We start from the raw sequence: 17,035 nt of genomic DNA on the forward strand, positions 1-17,035 counted from the left end.
CAAATGTGCACTTATAATTAGGCTTCACGAGGAAGTGGAACCCACTCGAACTACCAGCTGATGGATGTTCCAAGCTGACCAGAGTGACCAAGTTGAGGAAAGAAATCAGGATCCCAAGAATCTGGAAAGCAGGGGCAGTTATGACAATATGCGGTTGACAATTTGGGGTAAGAAGTGGGTGCTCTAAAAAATTTATTTGTGTGCTTTGGAATTTTCCTTTTTGTTTTACTTTTTTCCAGTTTTCTAGTAAAGTTCCTTTTGGAAAATTATAATTTTGCTTCGATTGACCAGTTATCCAAAACAACAACAACAACAACAACAACAACAAAACCAAGAGGAAGCCCAGTGCTCTGCGCTCACAGGCAGTGGGCAGCAGTTGCCCCAATTGTGCGCCAGCGAAAAGTTAAAAGCCCAGAGAACAGCCATGTGTGGGACACCACGGGGATTTTTTTTTTTAATTTTATTTTATTATGTTGTGTTAGTCATCATACAACACATCATTAGTTTTTGATGTAGTGATCCATGCTTCATTGTTTTCGGATTTTTTTTTTTTTAAATACCTTCCTGACCAGAGTTCTTCCTTATGAGTTTGTCTCTCTTTACTCTTTGGATAATTTTGCTAAGGTCTGTTACTTGTGCAAAGAAGCAGTGATGAAAGATATGAAGGGACTACAAGGTAGTGTATATCGGAGGTTCTCAGCACGTTGCTCCATTGCTCTGCTGATTGGTGAGATAAGTGAAATGGGGGAAAACAGAGTAATACTGAGTTTTCCCCATACATTTACTGTATGCAAAGAGCTATCCTTTATTCTAATGTTATGCCTTCCCTAACTGAACGTAAAAATGGCTTTTCTTTTTAAGAGATCATGGCGGTAGGTGGCTGGTTGTTGAGTTCTCTTTCTCTCTTCAATAGCCTTATTTGGAAAAATGAAAGGTTGACAAACACATGTCAGTCTTCTAATTTTTTTTAACTGGTCCATAGGAATCACTATTTATGAAATACAGATTTCACCCGCTCCCTCAAATATATGAGACAATATATAACAAAAGCTTCCCTGGATTTAAAAGTAGAAAATGCAGAAGTGGGCTAGAAGACTTTCAAGAACCTGTCAGGGATAGACAAGGGACAAAGGTTGCGTTTGTTTTGCTTTTTATCAAATAAGATTGGAAGTCCCGAGGAGCTATGCTGGGAGCCAGTAGAACCAAAGGAGGCTCAGAAGCCATCAGAGAGTTCAGATGCCTCACCAGTGACAAGGCCTACATGAGCGACTTTCATCCCAAGCCCAAGCCAAGCAGGAACATAATAGAGATGAGATGTTCAACCAGCATGTGTTTCCTTCCTGTTATCCACTGTTGCTACAAGGTGAAGGGCTGAGGACCAGGCTGCCATCTGCAGGGAGCCTGGCTTGGAGAAAGTCTCCGGTACATGTAATGGTTGGGAGGGTAGGGGAAGCAGGCAGCCCATCTAATCCCGTGCCCACTAGAGCGGGTGGAGTGGCCTTGAGCCGTGATGTCCCTGGCTCTTCCATCAACAGGAAGTGGAGGGCCATAAATAGAAGGTCAGGAGGGGAAGAAGTCTGAAAGAGGTGAAAGTGTTAATGGATCCCCAGCTGGCACCACTTCCTCTGATCCAGTCACCAAGTACCCAGCACTGAACATCATCAAGTACTGAGCACTGGCATCACCCAGCACCCAGCACTGAGTATCACCAGGCATCCTTCTTCTCCCCTGCCCAGCCTCCCTCCTCCCCCTGTAGCCTTCCCATCCTTCCTGTGTACCTCACCTCACCACATCACCTCCAGTCATCCTCACCCACCCAAAGTGATGCTAAGGTAACGTTTGGCCAGATGTTACCAGAAACTAGATGAAAGCAGAAGTTACGGATTCGAACATAAGGAGAAATGTGTTCAAAGCCCCAGTTTCCAGTCTTAGGAACACAAGTTTCCTGAATGTTTAAAGTGGTGAGTGGGCTCCATACTTCAAGTACCCGGAGTTAACAAGGCTTCTCACAGGCTAGTCTCAGAATGTCACCATCATCTATAATACTGCTTCTGAAGAAAAGTACGCTCCTGGTTCCATGCAGTAACCTTCAGTCATTTCACCTGAATGAATGAATATAATCTCTTTATGGTTCAATTTCCTTATAAGCAAAATGGGGGGGCAATAAAGCCTACTCTAGCTATACTTCACAGAACTGATGCTCATTAAAGAGATCTGTGTTTTTTTTAAGACGCTGCCGGTCGGATCTGTCTACCCGAATGGAGTAGCTCTGTATCACTAATGTCTGTTATCACTGACATCTCTTTGCTGTTATAGAAATTTACTGCCTACAATGCAGGGTGCTGGGAAGGCGCGTTGTTAGCTTGCCATTTGCCATCTCTGAGGGATAGTCTTATACACGTAAACATAATGAATTTTCACAAAAGCTTTGATAGAACATTAGTTTCCTCTCAGAACAGAAATGAAAGAGAGAATGACAAATGTAGTCAAAGAACAAACTAGATTACAGTTAAACAGTAATCAAATAAGGAAAACCTTTAACTGCAATCTATTCTTTAGAAAGGGTCCAGGACACACAGATAGGGGAAGCTAGTAAAAATGCAACCAAGCTTTAAGTCATTGTCCATTCCAATAAACTGAGCTATTCCAAGTAGTCCTTGCTCATCCGTGCACCCCAGTTTAGCTGTCACCTCTGAACCCGCCCTACCCCCAGTCTGATTCTAGAGTCTGTTTCCTGGGAACCCAGGCGTTTTGTACGGACCTTCACAGAGGCTGCAGCGCAGGTGGGCTTTATACCTGTCCTACCCACTAACCCTGAACTCCTTGAGGGGCCAAGAACATGATATAAAAAAGCAGTTCATTCACCTCAAGGAATGGAAATAATTCATTTTATATTCATGTAATTTTAAAGTGCAGAATTTGAGAGCTGGAGAGAATTTTAGAGACCAATTATTCCAAGCTTTCCCACTCTTCTGAGATTTTATTTTATTTTTTTTAAAGATTTTATTTATTTATTTGAGAGAGAGAGTGAGAGATAGCACGAGAGGGAAGAGGGTCAGCAGGAGAAGCAGACTCCCTGCTGAGCAGGGAGCCCGATGCGGGACTCGATCCCGGGACTCCGGGATCATGACCTGAGCCGAAGGCAGTCGCTTAACCAACTGAGCCACCCAGGCGCCCTCTTCTGAGATTTTAAATGACTTGCTCCAAATTAGCCAAGAACCAAAGACCAGAATCCAGATCTTGACACTCTTGTTCTGATGCTCTGTCCCAGCCTACCATGCTGCCCTACCTTTGCAAACTCACAGAGTTAAATGAGGGAGTCTTAGAAATTTAGTTCAATTTCCCCCGACACTTCGGCCCCTGGTCAAGTTCATAGCCCTTGGAGGAGATGAAGGACTTTGCTTACTGTGACATGGTTCAGAGCAGAGCCAGGATGAAAACTCAGATCTAACTTGCGGGGCCAATGTTCTTCCCTGTATATCATAGTGATTCAACTTTCCCACGGAGGGAGTGAATGCAGAACAAAAGAGAACATGGCCCAGGGGCCAAAAATCTCACCAGGCCTGTTTTTGTATAGCTTGCAAAACTAAGCATGGTCTTACATTTTTAAATGGTTGAAAAATATTCGAAGGAATCTGAAATGCAAATTTCAGTGTCCATTAATAAAGTTTTACTGGAATACAGCCACAATCACATACTTGTTGAGGGACTGTTGTGGCTGCTATCCTTAACAGCGCAGAGAGCTGAGGAGCCGCGAGAGGGACCTCCTGCAAAGTCTGAAATATTTACCATCTGGCCCTTTCAGGGCCAGAAAAATCTATCCCTGGTGGAGGAGAAGCAAGCGCTCTCTCAGAAATTAGAAAAAAAAAAAGTTTTACTACCATCAAACTCAGCAGCCCTCAGTGGGGAAAAACAAAGGGTTTGGACAAACTGATACCATCTTCACTCGGTCACATCTTCACGCTGAATGACAGGGCTCAGAGTTCACGTCACGCGCATAAGCAGGGCTTAAGCTGGGGCCTGCCCGGCTTGAATGAAGCAGTAGATGGGACAGAGCTGGCTCAGTAACATAGGTCTTCCCAGAGCGTCCTCCCCACTGCACCTCAGTGGCTCCCGAGGTCCCCGCCAGCTCTCCATCACGATTCCAAGATAGAGAGCTTCCCTTGACTCAGAGTAAATCAGCCCAGCTGAATGGAGGCAGCAAGGGCAAAGATGACCTTTTAGGGTCAGCCACCTGAGCGGAACCCTGCATTGACCAGTTACTACCTATAAGTCCAGGCCAGTTACGGAGCCCTTGGTTTTCTCATCTAAGAAGAAGAGTTAAGTCCTTCTTTCACAGACTCGTTTGGGGGATTAAAGATACAGTTCAAATGTCAGTTCCCTTGTCATCTTCCTCTCTCCCTTTCCCACACACAGTTATTTGGAGAATAAACACTAAGTGAGCCTTGTTAGGAAACTTTCTTTCAAATTAGCTTAGAGTTTAAGATGTTTTTTATAGAGTCTTATAAAAAATACGGAATCTATCAGAGCAATAAAAATAGGCTCAGTATTTGCTTGAGTGTTTTCCTCACATATCTTTCAGTTCTTTGAAGCTTGAAGCTTCTTCCAAAATATAATCCCAAAATAAGAGTGCTATAATTTTTCAAAAAGTTACATTTATGCAATCTTTATACCAAGCCACACAAAAAAATAAGCTATAATACATCATACTCATGTTCAGTTATGAAGACCAAGACTGTAAAGAATACCAGCACCAGAGAGCCCTAGTTTATTTAGTCTGGCTTCCTTAACGTGAAGTTCTTCTTGTTCTTAAAATATTCAGCTTTGGCCGAATTCCAACGCTGACATAAGCCTACTTCAGGTGTTTTGAAGAGACTGAAGAGAATCAGAACTGAAGGCAAGACTGGAATATAAAATCTTTTATGTGATCACAAATGCAAGAACCTTATTGTTTGAAACCACCATTAAATCAAATTTTCCACCCACACTTACAAAAATAAATATGTATATATTCTCATATTTGCTTGTACAGGCTACTTAAGGTTAATTTCAATAGCATGTTATTATTGCTAACATTGGCAAACAGATACTAATTGCCTCAGTCACTAGAACTGCAATGACACTTTCTGAAATCCGCCGATAGGTTGAAAAGATACATTTTTTATGGATTATGCTAGCAATCACTTTAAATAGCCAAACTAATCTTAATTATTAAAACAGCAAATAGCATTTTAAACAATGTTAAATTATGTACTTTCCAGCCTATCATGGTATATGGGGTAATAAAAAACAGACCCCGGTTCTCCCACCAAAATCCTTACAAAGATACCACATAAGTCTAGTGCAAGCGACAAGGTTATTGCTTTTGGAAGTTATTGGATGGAAGTTCAAAACGGTAAGGCTGGGACATCCAAGCCACTAAACATGTTTAAGTAAAATGACTTGGGAAGATCACGACACAGCATGCAAATTCGTATAGATCTACTCTGCCAGCAGCCGGCTGCGTGGTTCCTGTACTCCCAAAACTACACAGAGGAAAAAATGAGGGCGTCATCTCAGTCACAGGTATATATAGAAGGAAAATATGGGACAAACCCGACAGAAGGGAAACCAAGACACCAAATGGACAAAGGCTGATTGGGGCACTATCTCGCACTGCTGAAGAACTGAAAAGTTCTTTATACGGACCCATGGCTCCAGTGCGGGCCGGTGGGTGAGTCAGTCGGTCCAGCACAAATACACACAGGATCTCGCATCAGCACCCCCTCTTCCCCAGGATCAGCGAACGCCAGGCGCAGTCACGCAGCGCCGCTCGCTGCCCCTAAGGTGGGGCAAGAAGTAAGTAGGAAGCATGCTTGCTAGCCTAGAAACCCCCCCCCCCCCCGCGGCGGCCAGGGGAAACGTGGCCCCTGACCGTGGAGATCGGGACGGGGTTGCACACGCACCTGCATTGTAAAAACGGTCCAGCACGGTGGTTTCCCCAAAGTCCAGTTTACCAAAATGCAGGGTCTCCAGTGTGGCGCCCACCGTCTCGCACGCCTCCCGCAGGCTCTGCAGGGCCTCGCTCTCGGCCACCACCAGCTGCCCCTGGCTCGCTTCGTTGATCACATATGCCACCGTGGTCCGTCGGCCGCCTCCGCTACCAGAGTTGCCCCGGCACCGGGTGGCGCTGCTCCCAGAGGTGGCAGCGGGACAACCGGTGCCAGGGGCTGCAGCAGTCTCTACGTTCCAGAAGCTGCCCGGCGGCGGCGGCGGCAGCTGGCTCTCCTCGTCCTCGGCCGCCACCGCCGCTCCTCCCCTCCGGCAGCTGCCGCCCTCGGCGAAGGGTGGCACCGAGAAAGTGATGCCCTCGCCCGCTTCGGCGCTCATCTCTCCCGGCCGGGCTGCAGCGGCGGCGGCGGCGGGGGCAGGGGCGTCCCCCGCCCAGCCGCACCGTCTGGCCAGCCACAGCTCGGGGCTGCTCCGCGCGCGCCGGGCTAAGCAGCTGCCATCGCGCGTCGCGCCCTCCGCGCCGCGCCGCCGCCTCCTCTCCGGCGCTCTCTCCCCCGAAGGGACGCCGCTGCTCGGCGGTGGCTCGCCCCTCTTCGGCGCCTCCGTGGCCGCGCCGCTCGTCCGAGGCAGGGTGTAGAGTACAAGGGGTGGGGACGCCAGGTTGAGCGGGAAGGGACAGCGCTTCCTTCTCTTGGCCCGCAGACAAGTCAGCTCGCAAACCTGCGCCGCCGTGCAGCTCAAGGGCGCCGCGCTCGGGGTGCCGTGCGCCCTGGCCACCCGGAGCGCGGCCCCGGCTCCTTCCGTGCCGGGAGCTGGGAGTGCTCGGAGAGGGTGCCCGCTGGGTGGGGAGCTACCTGGCCAGCACCTCTCGGGCAGACAGGCTCCCCGGGCTACGTCCGGGAACAGCAGCAGCCGCAACCGAAAGGACCCGCCTCCCTCCTCGGCGGCAGCTCCCCTTCATCGGCTCTGTTTCCTCCTCCTCCTCCCCTGGCCTCGTTTCTCGCCGGAGCGCGCCGCGGCCGCTTAGTCCCAGCGCCAGCCTCGCCGCTGGAGTCTCGACGCTCCTCTCAGCCGCTCGCCCTGTGGGCCACCGGCTTCGGCCGCCCACTCGTCGCGGCACCGAGACTCAGGGCCCGCCCCCAGGGAGGGCCCTGCTGGGAAGCGCCAGCCCGACGAAACCGACCGCGCTGCTGCTCCCGGACTTCGGCTGGGCCCCGAGCGCGGCGCGGGGCCGGGGTTCTCCGCCGTCACCCACCGGGCCCCCACCTAAGAAGACGCGGAGTCAGCCAAAGTCCGAAGCGCACGCGACCGCAGCTTGGCGCAAAAGAAGTCTCTCCTGAGAACGCTCGGGGCTTGGGAGCTATCCGGGAGGCTTTTACAGCGGTCCCCGCGGCCAGGGCGCCCCCCTCCGGCGCCTGCCGGACTCGCCCTGAGCGTGGTCCGGTACAGAGCGGAGCCGAAGCGCTGGGGCTGCGCGGGGAGGCGCGCGTTGCGCAAAGCGGGCGGATTTCCACTAGCACCCGGCAGCCGGGGCCTAAACTGGGCGGCCATCGATTCCCGACAGTGGCGCTCCGGGAGTGGCCGGCATAATTTACCAGGTCGGCCTCTGATACTTTCCATTTAAAAAACTCCAGTGGCTATGTTAACATTAAGGGAGTAATTGAAACGACTTAACACTTTCATTTAGGTTCTTATAAAGCCCGCCCACCCCCCGCCCCAAGCGCGCCATATGCTTTCCGGAGAAAGAATAAGGAGTCTATACCCCACTCCGCAAAGCATCAGCCACCAGATGAAAGGAGGAAATTAAGTGGCATTCTATTTTTTAAATTGCACCACGGCGGGGGAGGGGGGAGGATACCTGGATTGCTTAAGAGCGATGAAAAGGAAGAGATCTACTTCTTCGGGGAGCAAAAACATGTGTAAGTTCTCAGAGAACTTCTCCAAAATGCTCTAATTGTTGGGAAAACCGGTGAAAATTGCAGCGAAATAAAGTAACGACTTTGGACTTCCCATCTCGGAGATGGGAACGGAGATTAATGAGTTCTGTAAATAAAGTAGAATAATGCAAATTATTAATGCAAATTCAAGTTTAGAAGAAAAGGAAGGATAAAACAGTTGAGTAGTAGAGTTAAAAGAAGGAAGGAAATAATAGTGAGGAAAAACACCTAGCAGCTACACAACCATATCCTCAACCAAGCAAGTGACATTAGCTTTTCCTAAAGGTTTGTAAAATGATAGAAGTAAATTTATAGTAAGGAAATTATATATCAAATGGGATCTATATGAACTCTGTCTGCTTTAGGACTTGATCTCATTAGTAAAGTAGATATTTAGTGAATCAGGTATCATACTGGAATAAAATATTGACAGGCTCCTAATAGATATACACGTTTTATTATTTCCAACTTGTCAAACTCCTGTGGAGTAGATAATCCTTCACCCCATCCTGGCCCCAAACAATACATGCTGGAAAATTCATTAGGACCATGTCAGGAAAACTAAAATGCCTAAATTTTCAAATTGCATTTTGATACACAAATAAGATCTGAGATTATATAAAAAAACTATTTTCTAAAACCCATACCTTTTTAGATCATTTCACCTTTGACCCCTTCCAGATCTTTTCAGAGCCATTTTTCATACACACAATTTTTATTTTTGTTTTACTTTGTTTGCTTTGTTTTACTTTGAATTGATGCAATAACTTTAAAGATCACCCAAACCCCCAGTGCAATGATATGATGGCTTCTAGTTGGTGCTAAGGCTGTCTCACTAACTAAATGGCATGGTTTAGCTAACTAAGTAAACTTACATGCCATGTATTAGATTGAACCATATGAAATTTCCATTTTTATAGCTGATCAGCACTCAAATATGCCTAAATTCAGATGGTTCAACTTACAACTCAGACATGGGGCCTGTGTAGAGGCAGAGAGTACAGGTGGGGTACTGAGACCTAGCCTGCTCTTAGCTTGCCAAGCCTGGCTTAGGGTGTCCTGGAGGAATGGAAGCCTTTCTCTAATTGGACTACTTAGAAGTTGTGCCTTTGCAATTTGTCTGTAAAGAAGGAGCACTTTTTCTAATCCAAAAGGACATCTAAGATGATAGTGGTGAACAGGGAAAAATCATTGCCTATCTTGGGGCCATATTTGTTCTTGAAAAGGCAAAATGGTGAATTTTAAACCTGAAATGGACAAGGACTTCCTAGATAGCTAGTTTTTGTTTTAGGTGACATGTGCCTTTCTCTGTATCCTCAGAAAAGATAAATGGGAATACAATATACTCTTAATTCCAAAAAGTATTTAAGGTTACAGACAAAACAATATAATGTTTTATTTGTAATAATGTAAATATGAGTTCAAATTATCAGAAATCAATAAGGAAGCCAGTAAAGAAGTATCAAGTACCTGGGATGAATTAATAATTTAATTATTGCTAAGTTTAGCTCCATGTGTTTTGGCTGCCAAAATAAAAAGAAAATACATAAGTGTACATATAGTCATATGAAGAGTCAAGCCTTGTCCTGGCATGGAATTCTATAAAGACTTTATTATAGAATCCAATATAGAGTACATTAAGTAATACAATGGAATTGAATAGGGATTTGTAAAAAAAATTATATATGTTCTTCAAATGTATATTTAATATTTTTAGACGTCAAGAACACAATATTAAGTATTAATTCAATGAAAGCATTTCAGAGGAACCTAAAATAATATAAATCAGATGCAATACTTTCTAGTTATATTACCTTAATAAATGTGAGGAATTGAGGGTATTATGTAATTCACTGTAAGCTCATAACTTAGTATTCTGCATCGAGGAAAGAAGGAACCCAAGGAAATGGGTAACATATTGCTTAGATCCTATCATAAATAGCAGGCTTCCCTAGAAACTTTTGACAAGAATTAAATCACAGTCAGTGAATGACAGAAGTATAGTATCATATTCTATGATCTCTTTACACTTTTAAAAGGCATGGCAGCAAAACTGAAGTCTACCAGTCAGAATCATATTCTCACTCAGAGTCTATTCCTCTTGCACTTAGAAATAGGCCTTGGGACACCTTTGAGAATCCTTACAGGTAGAGTAAAGAATTTTCCCAATAAAGAGCTAGAGAAATACAAGGGAGAGATTTCTGCTTCTGATTATGACAGATTAGGTCTTTCCTTCTCCCTGAATGAGCCTAAGAATGCTAGACAAAATTTGAAATTTAAAATAAGGGCATTAAAGCACTAATGAGATAATGAGGAACTATCTGGCCAGATTTTGGAAAAGAGGCCAGGGCTCTGGAAGGTGTTTTCATGGTTGGGGCTGCTTTAGGCCTGGCAGTTTTTGAGAGCCTGAATTAGGCAGCTGAAAGGCTGAACTAAATTTTTGACAACACCTGGAAGGACAAAAATGAGGATGATATAGTCAAAAAGTAGGAGTGAAATAAAAGTAAAATGACTCTTACATGGATAGCACCCTGTCTCCAGGTATCCAAGTAACCCAGAAAAAAATGTCTCAAACTCTGAAATTGGTTTAAGGTAATTCCAGACATTCAACAAACAAAAGTCACTCCAGAGGAAGATAACATCATCCTGGACCATGAATTATTCCTACAAATATAAGATCTGTGCATATAGGCAAACATTGGAATGCATGGTAGAATGGTAGAGGAGAAGAAGGCTGTGAACCAAATCCTGATTTTGCCATCTGTTCCTGAGTTCTCTCTTCCAGATCCACTCTCCATTCACATCCCCCTAGTCTCTGCCTTGGGAGGCTAGTCTGTACGAACTAAATTAATGGGCTTCCTTGCTTTCTGTTTACCAACTGGGATTGACCAATGGTGAGGCCAGGTCCGGGATCTGAGGGAGGAAGGGGACTGGAACTTTGTGAGTCACCTCAGGCTGGCTATGTTCTTCGATAGGAAGTCACTGCTTTTCTCAAGGGGCAGATCCTACAGGATCCACTTTCCTACAGGGCCTCATAACTGTCCCTCACCTTATCGTCTGGTACCTAGAAGTGATGATAACTCTGAAGCCGTTAGCCCCAAGTTTCAGCACAATCCTTTGAAGCTTCCTTTATACCCCTTCCACACCTTTGTAATTAGTCTTTTTGCAAATAAACCCACCTCAAATTATCTTGTATCTTGACTCTGATAACTACTAATGAGCTTTTGGAAATTAGAAAACTAATTTAACTCTTTGGGTCTGTTTCCTCACCCGTAAAATAAAGTGTTGAATTAGATTAAATTGAAAATCTTTTGAAACTCTAATGTGCTGTGTTTAAGTATTCAGTTGAAATACCAGTTCCCATACTAAATTGAAATGTGTAAAGAACGAAAATACCACTGGGTAACGAAATAGTACATGGGGGAACTTTCTCTTTATAGAAATATTCTAGCAAATACACATAAAAAAGTCTGAGGTAGTTAGAATATCACCATTTTGCAACTTTTAATGAATTTGGATCCAGGTATGGATCATCAATAGTCACTAACATCACTAAAAGAGAGAGAACTAGATATGTGCTTCCTGAAGGAAAAACACACCACCAATTATGAGGTAGTCATACCAAAAATGGTGGGCATAAATCTCATCAAAGCCCTAGAATCCAAGGCTGAGATTCCACAGCTAATTCCCAGAAATATAGAGGACCAAAACAGGTGAAAACATTCTGGAGATGCAACTTGTAGAACCGAAACTGTGGGAAACTTTGTCAGATGAATGGCTCATTTTCTTACACAAGTAAGTTACTACCACTGTAACTGACGCTAAGTTCATTGTCTAGTAATCACATGGTCAAATGTGTCTTAGGGACATTTCCAGTTGAAAAAATAAGTGCCCAGCACGCTTTATGTGCCTATCTCCAATCTCCCATCTAGATGAGGAGCGCAGAGGAAAAAGGTTACCCAGTGTCAGACAAGGAGTGAGTAACAAAAGCAGGGTTCTAATCCAGAGCCTACGCTATTATCCACTGCTCCTTATCACAATGAAGGCATAAGATCATCACTTCAGAAAATATCAAACAGCTTGCTTCTTCTTTTTTTTTTTTTTTTGCTCTAGTGTGAAGACGTGCAACCCTTTCATTTCACAGCTGCGTAAAGTTTAAAAGAAGGGCAATGAGAAGTTCAAACAGTCTATTTGCCAAATTTGGAATTAAAATATCATGTCGAAAGACCATTCTTACTTGTTATCCCGGAAGTTGTATAGAGTAGTTATGTTTGCAAGCTCTTTCATCAAAAGCCAGGGAGAGGGAAGTCCTGAGGAACAATCTGACACTAAAGTCAACAGGGGTGGATGCTGTTTGTGTTGATAGTTGTACTATTTCCACCACCACTACCTCTTATTCCTTTAAAATTACTCTTATTACTACTACTAGAGTGCATGTTTGGTGTGGTGGTTGTTAAAAAACAAGTTTGGAAACCAAGGCTGAGGCCAGATTTTGAAGCATCTTGATGAAAGATAAATTTAACTTCATCCCCTAAGAAAAAGAGGCATTCAAGGATTTTGAGCAGAGGAGTAATATGATCCAAACTATATTTTAGAAAGAAAACTCTCACTGATGTCGACATCTGGGCCTGCAGCTAAACACAAAAGGTGTCTTGTGTGTTTGTGTTGAAAAGCTTCTACAATATTCCAACCCTGGACTAGGGAAGGAGCAGTGTGATCTTGATGCATCTCACGTCTCCTCTAGTGGGAATGATTTTTGGTGGAATCTTTGATATGCTTCTTCTAAAAGCATACTTGCCAACATTTTCATTTCTCTTTATGTCCTAGGAAGGCAAGTCAATTTTAATACAGAGAAATAGTTCTCTCCTCGTTTTGTGAAAAGAAGACCAAAGCCTCCTCTATTTAAAATTGCCCCATGCTGCCCCTGATCGATCCATGTACCTACCATCTCCAGACTGTCAGAATCTTGCCTTCTTCTCCCCACCTCCCAACTTTGACTAAAATTCTTACTATTAAAAGCATCCCTTTAATTTAGATAAACAACTCATGAAAAATATATACACAGGGCCACAGTAAGGGTTTTTGTGTAAGCAACAGAAACCAAAACTAAAAAAAAGGCTTTTTTTTTTTTTTTTTTTTGCAAAAATAGTAGGGCTCAAGGCATCAAAGCAAGCCTGGGGTCCAGGCTCTAAAATACCAGAAACCAAGAGCCCTCAAAGGCCAGAAGCTACAGCCAAAGTCACTCCACAGGAATGGTACCTGTGACTTTGTCACAGCTATTTTTTTTTTTTGAGCATTATGATTGTTAAAGACGTAAGTCCTCTAAAATTAATAGTGCTGGTTCATGAATAAATAAATCAATGAGACAGAATAGAAAATCTGAAATAGATTCAAATACATATGAAAATTTAGTATAAGATAAAAACAGCCTTTTAGATGATTGCAAAAGAAGGACTTTAAAAAGTCATGTTGGAATAACTGCAAAGCCATATGGAAAAGATAAAATTGGATTCATTCCCCACACCATACACCAAGAAAAATTCCAAATGGCGATGAGATTTAATTATAAAAAATGAAGCTATATGAATACTCAGTAAATATATGGGTACATTCTTTTCAACCTAGGAACAAGAAAAACGTTCAGGACCGTGACTCAAAATCCAAAAGCAAGAAAGGAAAAAATAGATAAACTTGATAACATAGAAATAAAAAATCTTTACATCAGAAAAGATATCGTAAGCAAACTAGACAGACAAATAACAAACTGAGAAAAATATCTAGAACTGATTCAAAATGAATTTCTAAAAACAGAGAAGAGATTAAAAAAAAAAAACCTATAGAAAATGAGCTATAGGAAGCCACAGGCTATTCATAAAGATGGAAGTACAGGTATCTTTTACTCATATAAAAAGATGTTCAATGAGAAATATTTCATAATGATCAATACAAATTAAAATTACACTAACATTCCACTTTTCACCTAATATGTTGGCAAAAATCCAGAAGTTCGACAACACACTCTATAAGAAAATGGGCATTTGTTAATTTCTGGTGGGATTTTTAAAAAATGATAAAATACCTGCAAGGGAAAATTTGTCAACATCTAGCAAAATTATATATGCACTTACCCTTTGACCCAGCAATCCCACTTCTAAAAATGTATTTCAGATATACATTGGTAAAATTTGAAAGATATTTTTACAAGGTTGTTCATTTCAGTACTATTTACAATAACAAAAAAATTAAAAATCACCCAAGTGTTCATCCATCAGGAACTGGTTTAATAAACTCTGATATATACACTAAGTAGAGTACTTATCATGCAGCCATTAAAAGGAATGTTGACTATTCTATACATAACAATTTTTTTCTAGTTTTCTATTGGTTTACGCTGAGAGGATAATTCTAGATTCTATTTCTCTCTTATGGCTGGGATAAGAGATCCAGGTAACTTTTTTTTTTTTAAGTAACATGTTATAGTTCCACTGAATTTTGTAAACAAATGCGTGCGCACGCACACACACACACACACACACCATGTATGTGTCACTTTCTTAATAAAATGGTAACACACTATATACAACTTGCTACTCCTTATATTTTCAGATACCAGACAACAAGCAGTACATGGCTACAAACCTTGAAAGAAGATAAATAAATGAGGTGATTCTCTGTCAGGAGGGAATTTCTGGATAGTGGTGCAGGGAAAGAAAACTCCAACAGAACCCGGATATCTTTATTGAAGATAAAAAATTGGAACTTGGGGAGGCTAAGGCCGTTAGAATGTGAAGGACAGAGTATCCAAGAGGAGGAAGGTATGCAGAGAAAGAATTCCAGAAATCTGCATACAAGACCTTCAAGTCTTCGATACCAGACTGCACGTGCATAGGATAAAACCTCATAGGGCAAGGAAACAACACCCTCTGAGGAAAGAGTAGAGTATCAGAGAACTCTAACATCACACACAGGTGAGAATAATTTGGGTTTTCTCCAGCCAGAGTAGAGAGAACTCATCAAAATGGAACATTTAGAAGAGATTCCAGAAGATCCACAAAGGCAAAGTGAGCTAGATTATCTCTAGCATAAAGGCCATTTAGGTCTGCCTTGAATGAGCTTTAGAAACAAGAAAATTCACCCATAAATAAGTAAATGCTTTCCAGAAGAAATTGGATACCCTTTAAAGAAATGTAACAAAAATATAGCATTCAATAAAGTAAAACACAAAACATCGCCAATCCTATCAAAACTTATCAAAGAAGGGAGAAAAATGTGACTTTTAAAGAGGAGGAAAATCAGTTGTAGAAACAGACCCAGAAATGACAGAAACGATGCAATTAGTAGACGAAGACATTATAACAGATATTATAAATATGCACAAATTCTCAAGAATGCAAAAGAACACAAGACCATGAGAAAAGAAATAGAAGATGTAACAAAGAACCAAATGGCATTTCTAGATGTGAAAAACACAGTAGTTTATTTATTTTAGAGAGAGAGCACACGAATAGGAGGGGCAGAGGGAGAGAGAGAGAGAATCTCAAGGAGGCTCCGCGCCTAGTGCAGAGCCCCATGTGGGGCTCGATCTCATGACCCTGAGATCATGACCTGAATTGAAATCAAGAGTTGGATGCTTAACCGACAGAGCCACCTAGGTGCCTCCAAAATACAGTAGTTTAAATTAAAGTTTACTCGGATGGGATTAATAGGAAATTAGACACTACAGAAGAAATGACCAGTGAATCTGAAGTAATAGGAACACACAGAAAAAAACACTGAAAAAAAAATGAGAGAGCCTAGTGATCTGTGGGATAATATCAAGTGATCTAAAATACATATGATTTGGGGCGCCTGGGTGGCTCAGTTGGTTAAACCGCTGCCTTCAGCTCAGGCCATGGTCCCAGGGTCCTGGGATCGAGCCCCACGTCGGGCTCCCTCCTCATGCAGGAAGCCTGCTTCTCCCTCTGCCTGCCACTCCCCCTGCTCGTGCTCTCTCCCTCTCTCTCTCTCTCTCTCTCTCTCGCTCTCTCTGTGTGTCAAATAAATAAATAAAAATCTAAAAAAAAAAGAAAAAAAATAAAATACATGTGATTTGAGTCTCAGAAAAGTTAAAGGAGATTCTTCAGGTGAAAGCTTTTAAATTTACTTTGCTCCCTTTCCTCCTCTTTTTCTTCTATAAAAAGATAAACATCTCCCCCATCAACTTTATATCATGTTATGTATCATTATTTTATTGAAAGGGAATGCCTGTATGAATTCATATGACTCTCCCAGTTAGTAAATGTCTTGACCCAATATCAGTTACAGTCTTTCATTTTCCAGTGGGATGATCAAAGATAATCCTGATATCTTGGAATTCCATATGAATAGCAAAGATTGATACATATAAATATAGGTTACCCTTGAGACTGTCTGAAATCCTCTTTTGATGTATGGGGCAAAATGTCACCTTTATTTCTACTTTATTTTAATTACAAATATCTCTAATCTCTAATATAGGATTCTAATTTATAAGAGACCTTTGGATAAATACAAATATTTATTGTCTTAATGGTTTGAGAACTAAAATCTCCAAAAGCCAACCAAGAAAATGTTTAAAATATCTGGATAATATCAATTAATTAAATTGATTACTGGTTAACTTTTTTATATTTGAATTCCAGTGTAGTTAACATACAATGGTATCTTAGTTTCATGTGTACAACATAGTGATTCAACAGTTCCATACATTATTCAAGTGCTCATTATAAGTGTACTCTTAATCTTCACCTATTTCACCCATCCCCCACCACCACCTCTCTGATAGCCATCAGTTTGTTCTCTATAGTTAAGAGTCTATTTTTTGCTTTGTCTCTTTTTTCTTTGTTTGTTTTGTGTCTTAAATTCCACATAGGAGTGAAATCATATGGTATTTGCCTTTCTCTGACTGACTTATTTCACTTAGCACTATACTCTCTAGAGCCATCCATGTTGTTGCAAATGGAAAGATTTCATTCTTTTTATGGTTGAGTAATATTCCATTGTGTATATATACCACATCTTCTTTATCTGTTCCTCTATCGGTGGACACTAGGGCTGTTTCCGTAGTTTCACTATTGTAAATAATGCTA

The 17,035-nt window shown here is 42.3% G+C and overlaps 1 protein-coding gene across 4 annotated transcripts in view; it reads right to left on the minus strand.

Moving 5' to 3' along the window:
- The window catches only part of MAP3K5 (mitogen-activated protein kinase kinase kinase 5), a 193,967-nt gene extending 187,019 nt beyond the window's left edge, over nucleotides 1-6,948 (minus strand). For 2 of the 4 annotated variants that reach the window (XM_073893975.1, XM_073893974.1), the window contains exon 1: nucleotides 5,946-6,497. In XM_073893975.1, the coding sequence (XP_073750076.1) occupies nucleotides 5,946-6,369 (424 nt within the window). In that variant the 5' untranslated portion in view covers nucleotides 6,370-6,497. Of the gene's footprint in view, nucleotides 1-5,945 lie in introns of all 4 variants that reach the window. The other 2 variants (XR_012378591.1, XM_025865908.1) reach the window with 2 other exon arrangements.
- Between the last annotated feature and the right edge of the window lie 10,087 nt (nucleotides 6,949-17,035).

The sequence above is a fragment of the Callorhinus ursinus genome, unplaced genomic scaffold, assembly GCF_003265705.2.
Source record: "Callorhinus ursinus isolate GAN/ISIS: 27379988/994484 unplaced genomic scaffold, GSC_fseal_2.0 scaffold6, whole genome shotgun sequence".
NCBI classification, from domain to species: domain Eukaryota; kingdom Metazoa; phylum Chordata; class Mammalia; order Carnivora; family Otariidae; genus Callorhinus; species Callorhinus ursinus.